Source organism: Chrysemys picta, chromosome 1 (genome assembly GCF_011386835.1).
Source record: "Chrysemys picta bellii isolate R12L10 chromosome 1, ASM1138683v2, whole genome shotgun sequence".
Classification (NCBI taxonomy): domain Eukaryota; kingdom Metazoa; phylum Chordata; order Testudines; family Emydidae; genus Chrysemys; species Chrysemys picta.
Window position 1 is genome coordinate 137,982,673 of NC_088791.1, and position 6,000 is coordinate 137,988,672.

The window sequence follows — 6,000 nt, forward strand, 5'->3', positions numbered from 1 at the left end:
TTCTGTCTTATTATCTATTCCTTTCCTAATGATTATCAATATTCTGTTAGCTTTTTTGACTGCCACTGCACATTGAGTGGATGCTTTCAGAGAACTATGCACAATGGCTCTAAGATCTCTTTCGTCAGTGGTAACAGCTAACTTAGACCCCATCATTTTATATGTATAGTTGGGATTACGTTTTCCAAAGTGCATTACTTTGTGTTTATCAACACTGAATTTCATCTGCCATTGTGTTGCCCAGTCACCCAGTTTTGTGAGACCTCCATTGAATTTTTCGCAATCTGCTTTGGACTTAACTGTCTCGAGTAGTTTTGTATCATTTGCAAATTTTGCCACCTCACTGTTTATCCCTTGTTCCAGAGCATTTATTAATATGTTGATCAGCACTGGTCCCAGTACAGATCCCTGGGAGTCACCACTATTTACCTCTCTCCATTCTGAAAACTGACAATTTATTTCTTTCCTTTGTTTCCTATCTTTTAACCAGTTACTGATCCATGAGAGGATCTTTCCCCTTATCCCATGAGAGCTCACTTTTCTTAAGAGCCTTTGGTGAGGGATCTTGTCAAAGGTTTTCTGAAAATCTAAGTACACTATATCCACTGGATCCCCCTTGTCCACATGCTTGCTGACTCCCTCAGAGAATACTAGTAGATTGTCAAGGCATGATTTTTCTTTACAAAAACCATGTTTACTCTTCCCCAACAAATCGTGTTAATCTATATATCTGATACTTCTGTTTTTACTGTAGTTTAAACTAATTTGCCTGGTTCTGTAAATTTGGATTCTGGCCTGTAATTGCTGTAAATGCTTCTTCAGCCTTTTTTAAAAATTGGCATCACGTTAGCTATCCTCCAGTCATCTGATACAGAAACTGATTTAAATGATAGGTTACATACCACAGTTAGTAGTTCTGCAATTTCATCTTTGAGTTCCTTCAGACTCTTGGGTGAATACCATCTAATCCTGATGACTTATTACTGTTTAGTTCATCAATTTGTTCCAAAACTTCCTCTAATGACACCTCAATCTGGGACAGTGCCACAGATTTGTCACCTAAAAAGATACGTAGATAGTACGTTCCATGTTTAAAGCACTGCACAAATATTAGCTAATTATTCCCCACACAGTCCCTAGGCAGTACATATACAAGTACTATTTTGCCCATAGGTGTGAGCACCAGTATAGGAGAGGAATGATTTTGGGTCGTACTAGGAGTAATAGGATAAATGTATGTAGGGACCATTAAGGCTGAATATCAAGATAAACTTAATGACAGTGAAATAGCCAATAGAACAAACAGGAGAGGGACGTGGTCCCTGTCACCTGGGACTCTGAAATCTTAACTGGACAGAGCAGTGGGAATGTGCTGTAGGGACCAGTCCTGCACTGGGCCAGGGGTCGGGGGGTTGGATGATCTCATAGGGTTTCCCATCCCTAGCTTCTCTGACCCTGTGCAAACCCTGCCTTTTGTTTTTAGGCTCCAGAAGATCCTTGGACCCTTTCTCTGAGGCCGTGTATGAGGAGATCGATTATAACCTGATGAGAAAGAAGCAGGAAATGTTTGATCGCTCAGGTCTGTGTGTGTCATTCCTAACAGGGAGAAAATCTCTAATGCACTCTGCATTCTAAAGCTCTGACGTAGAGCTAAATCTCTGCAGCCTTCTAGCCTGTGAGTCCTGTATGGCTGCAGATGCTGGGTCTGTGAAGAGATCAGCCAGTTACTGGAATGAGATGAATGAGTTTCCTCCCTAGCAGACTCCGATCTGTACATCCTGCAGTCTTAGGGGGTAATTAGTTATGGAAAGTGACTGTTCACGTCCTTTTGACTCAATGTCAATCAGTTGGGAAGATGCTGCTCTCAGTTTAGCACATTTTGGGGCACTCTGAGCGTGGTCAGTACGTCTCCCTCAGGCTACTTCTGAGATGCACATTGTCCTCTCTACTAATGGTGGGGGTTGGTCACAAACTCTGATACTTGGAGGGGCGTGGCCTAATCTGGCAACAAGACAGGGGAGGGGGAGTATCTTGCATAACAAAATGGGAGTCATGTCCGTGGCTGAGGAGATCTCGACCAGCAGCCTCAGCCATAATTTTCTGCTGGATCAGGCCATGAAGTAGCAACATTCAGGAGGAGAAGATAAACATTCCTCTCTAAACAGATTCTTACACCCTGAGTGTGACTCAAAACACGCTCCGCAGTTAATGAGAAGGATTCAAATGAAACCCACAGGAGGGGGTCCCAGGTAAAAGGCACACTCAGTCCCTGCCTCACCTTATGAGGTCAATATGGCTGTTCCCAGCATCTTCCCAGTCTGATTTATCCACCCCAAAGCCACATTTACCACAAAAAAATGGATATTTATCTTGGAAAATCTGTGTCAGCCTCTCAACACTCAGTCACTGTGAATTCAGCATCTTCTCTTCAAGGAGCAATATACTGGGACCATACATCTTGCTCCAGGACCTGGATGCATTGCCCATCAGCCAGTTTCGCTACTCTCACTGTGATAACATCCCATTTATCATTTCTCCAGTCTCCTATTCAGATGACTCAATGATGAAGCTGCAGTATTACACTGGGGACAGCGAGGGTGAAAACGATCCTGGATCAGAACAAGGTAACAAGGGTAGGGGTGGATACAGAGACACATAAAAGATTTCTGTCCAACTCTTGACGGAAACATGAACAAATCGTGACCCTTTCTGTGTGTGGTTGATGGTGCTCTCCCCCAGGGGAGGAGCTGCTGGGAACCGGGCACAGAAATATTCACACGGTATGAAAGAATCTGACTTCCACAGCTGACACATGTCACTATACAACCCCTGATCTGTGCCCCATGATCTAAGCCCCTGCCTCCTTGGCATATAGCCCAATTCACGATCCAGTCCATATAAAGTAAGGACTTTAAACTATGTCTTTATAGAGTTCAGTTGAATTCACAATGGTCAGCTCTGGTGTGGCAACTACTGTCTCCCAACCGGTCCAGGGTTAACTCAATACCAGCATAGATCCTGATCTCATTGAAGGGCATGACAAAGTTGCCATTAGATGCTGTGGGGCAGGGCTGGGCCCTAGTTATTTTTGAGGCAATAAAAGTGGCACAATTATTGTTTCACAGAATGTCCATGACTCTCCCTTTTCCCCTGGGTCACCCTGTGACTTCCCCTACAGACTCTATGATGAACAGAACAGCCCAAACTCCAAGACAACAGGCCTTTAATGGGGAACTAAAACCTACTGGGGAAATGGGTGTGTTCAGGGGAAGCTGAGTGTCGTGTTTGCTTTTCCAGAGGGAGATTACCCGGGGGGGTCTCGGTTGGATTACGACAATGTGGAGGAGCCTGCCTTGAACAAGGTCCCCCAGACTCCAGACGGTCGAGGTGAGCAGTGATGAATCTGCCTCCTGGAAGCCACATTACCCCTTAGCTACTTCTGCTCCACCCTCTTCATTCCCTAGTCTGCCCTTTGATCCTGAGCTCAGGGCTGGGAAGAATTAACCTAGACTAGCCTGGCTGGAGCCAGGGAGACACATTTCACAACAGCTCCCCTCATTGTGCCCTTAAAGAGCCATGTCTTTGTTAGTTTTATGTTTCCTGTTTGCTTCCTCACCAACAGCCTCCTTTGATTTTCTCTGTGCAGTCTGGCAGGATAATATCAAACAGCTAAGCTGAGGTGTATGTGGCATTCATAAGAAATAATACACATAACTCCCTCGTTTGCTACTCCTGGCATGTAGCTTATTTCTCTATTCAGTGGAAAGGCTCTTCTCATTACCATTAATTCCCATCTTTGTTTCAGAGGTCCCGGCCCTGCCTGGAGATGATCCAGGGGACGGTTATGATGATGCCAGAGAAATTTCTGACCCTGAAGATGACCCTGGTTCTGGACTGAGAGCCCAGGAAGTCACTGGGGCCCATGGAGGAAGTGTCAGGAACAGGGATTCACAGACAGGTGAGTGGTGTGTGGACAACTCACCTGGAAGAGCCTTTACTGGCCACTAGAGGTCACTCTCACTGCACTGAAATACAGTTATTGGTAAACTCCCAGCTGTATCACTACCCTAACCTCTACTAAACAAAGTTAAATGACTTAAATCAAGAAATAAAGAAGATTTCCTATTAAGGTCCGTGATCCTACAAATATTAGATCTCATCTGTCACTTTACTCACATGAATAGTCTTGCTGACTTCAGTGGAATTGTCCAAATCATCAAAGTTACAAGAGTCCATTGGCAGGATCGGGGCCAAAGTGCCTTTCCCCAAACCAGTGCTCTGGGTGGTAGTGGGAAGAGCAGGTCCCTCAAGTGTGGTTAGTTAGTGGCCTGGCATCAGGTTTGAAATCACTCACTTCAATATGTAAATGTTTCTGTTAGCATAGGATCAGAGTTGGGGCCAATTGCTGAGCTCCCACTTTGCACCTCAGGGGAAACTGGGTTGGGATGAAATGTGCATTTCTTTGGTCTTGGTGGGAATAATGTGCGAACAAGCATTGTGTGGGCAGGTGAGATCTGTGATGCCCCCGCATGTTCCATGGGCTATTGTCCCCACCCAGCTCCAGCCATGATGTTGTGAATTATACCTATAGGTCATGCACAGTTTGAGTCTAGGCTGAGGTACAAGAACCAAGTCCACAACTGCAGAGAATTACAGAGATAACAGGTTTATTACACTCGAGTGTGGTGCCCCCCTGCTAGTCAGGAGGGGACTCAGAATGCAGGTTACACAGAGATTATATACTTTTTAGCAAAGCATGCTGTCCTCGTGCATCGTAAGTCATAGCCAATAAACAAACTTTTCCCTTATCTACCACCTATCCCCTCTAGGCATGCTGCCCATGCTGCCTAATGCTGCAGCTGCTTAGGTATGCTGCTAGCTTGTTTCTCAACTGCTGCCCTTATCTTCTTGTGTCCAAATGCCTCCCCTTCTCCCTCCTAGTACATGGAATGCTGGCTTCTAACTAATAGTGGGCCTGAAACACAAAATGGAGTTACATATGCTGTTTTCCCTTAACAACGAGGTCTCTGATGACGTGTGGTCCCTTAGGGACTATATCAGCTGTCAGAAGTTACAGCAGCTCCCAGTGGCCTATCAGGGAGTCATAGCCAGCTCACTGCCATCCCCACACTTCTCCTTCACCAGGGAGGTCTCAGCACAGAGAGAATCTGTTCCCCCATGTTTTCTTTGAAGAACAGAGAGAGATAATGGATTAAACTTGTCAGAGACCCTCTCAGAGGAACTGGGGGTAGGGGCTGATTCACAGCCCATTCTGTACATTGCCCATCCATTATGTGAGAGCACGTGGGTGGAGAATGGATACATTGGCTATAATGTGACCTCCTTGCTATTTCCAGGCTGGAGTCTGCACTCGCTAAGAAGTGAAGGGGCCTCTGGGGCTGAGAGTGACGCCCTGTCCCCACCTCCTCGTGACCCGGGTTATGATGATGTTGGTGATGGCGTCTCTGGGACATCAATATAAGAATGACTGGGTTCAGATAAAATATGCTGTGTGGATGTAAATGCTGTATGGTTAAACTTTTCCTGTCCCAAATGCTCATTGGGCAATGGGGGTATTGGAGACAATCCCTGCCTGGGAACTACTTCAATTAGCTTTTTTATTTCAGTTTTGTTTAAATGCAAGAAATAAGTGTGACTGAGACAGGCGCTGTGATTTCCCCTCTAATTTTCCATTGATCAGACAGTCTGGAACTTCCCTGCTTTTTTGTTCCTAACATTTCTTCATTGTGAATTTTTGCTTTTTCTTATTAAACCCTTTTTGAAGATATGTTCCAGGCCTGATGTTTCTCTTAATAGGTGTGTTGGATGACTCTATGTGGACGAGCAGGGAAAGAGATGGAGACTGATGTGACGGGTTTGGTGACAGAGACCCCCTTGGGACTGTCACCTGATGTGCTGAGATTACCTCTGAGCCCATTTTCCCTGCCAGCTTGGGACTCCAGAACCTTGCCTTGTTGAGCCAGACACACTAGTCTGCTA

The 6,000-nt window shown here is 45.4% G+C and overlaps 1 protein-coding gene across 1 annotated transcript in view; it reads left to right on the forward strand.

Annotated features, from left to right (window-relative positions):
- The window catches only part of LOC122172996 (antigen WC1.1-like), a 64,371-nt gene extending 58,583 nt beyond the window's left edge, over positions 1–5,788 (forward strand). The window contains exons 11-15 of the mRNA XM_065584730.1: positions 1,484–1,579; positions 2,541–2,624; positions 3,298–3,387; positions 3,806–3,958; positions 5,358–5,788. Of these exons, the coding sequence (XP_065440802.1) occupies positions 1,484–1,579; positions 2,541–2,624; positions 3,298–3,387; positions 3,806–3,958; positions 5,358–5,482 (548 nt within the window). The 3' untranslated portion in view covers positions 5,483–5,788. The remainder of the gene's footprint in view (positions 1–1,483; positions 1,580–2,540; positions 2,625–3,297; positions 3,388–3,805; positions 3,959–5,357) is intronic.
- The last annotated feature ends 212 nt before the right edge of the window (positions 5,789–6,000 follow it).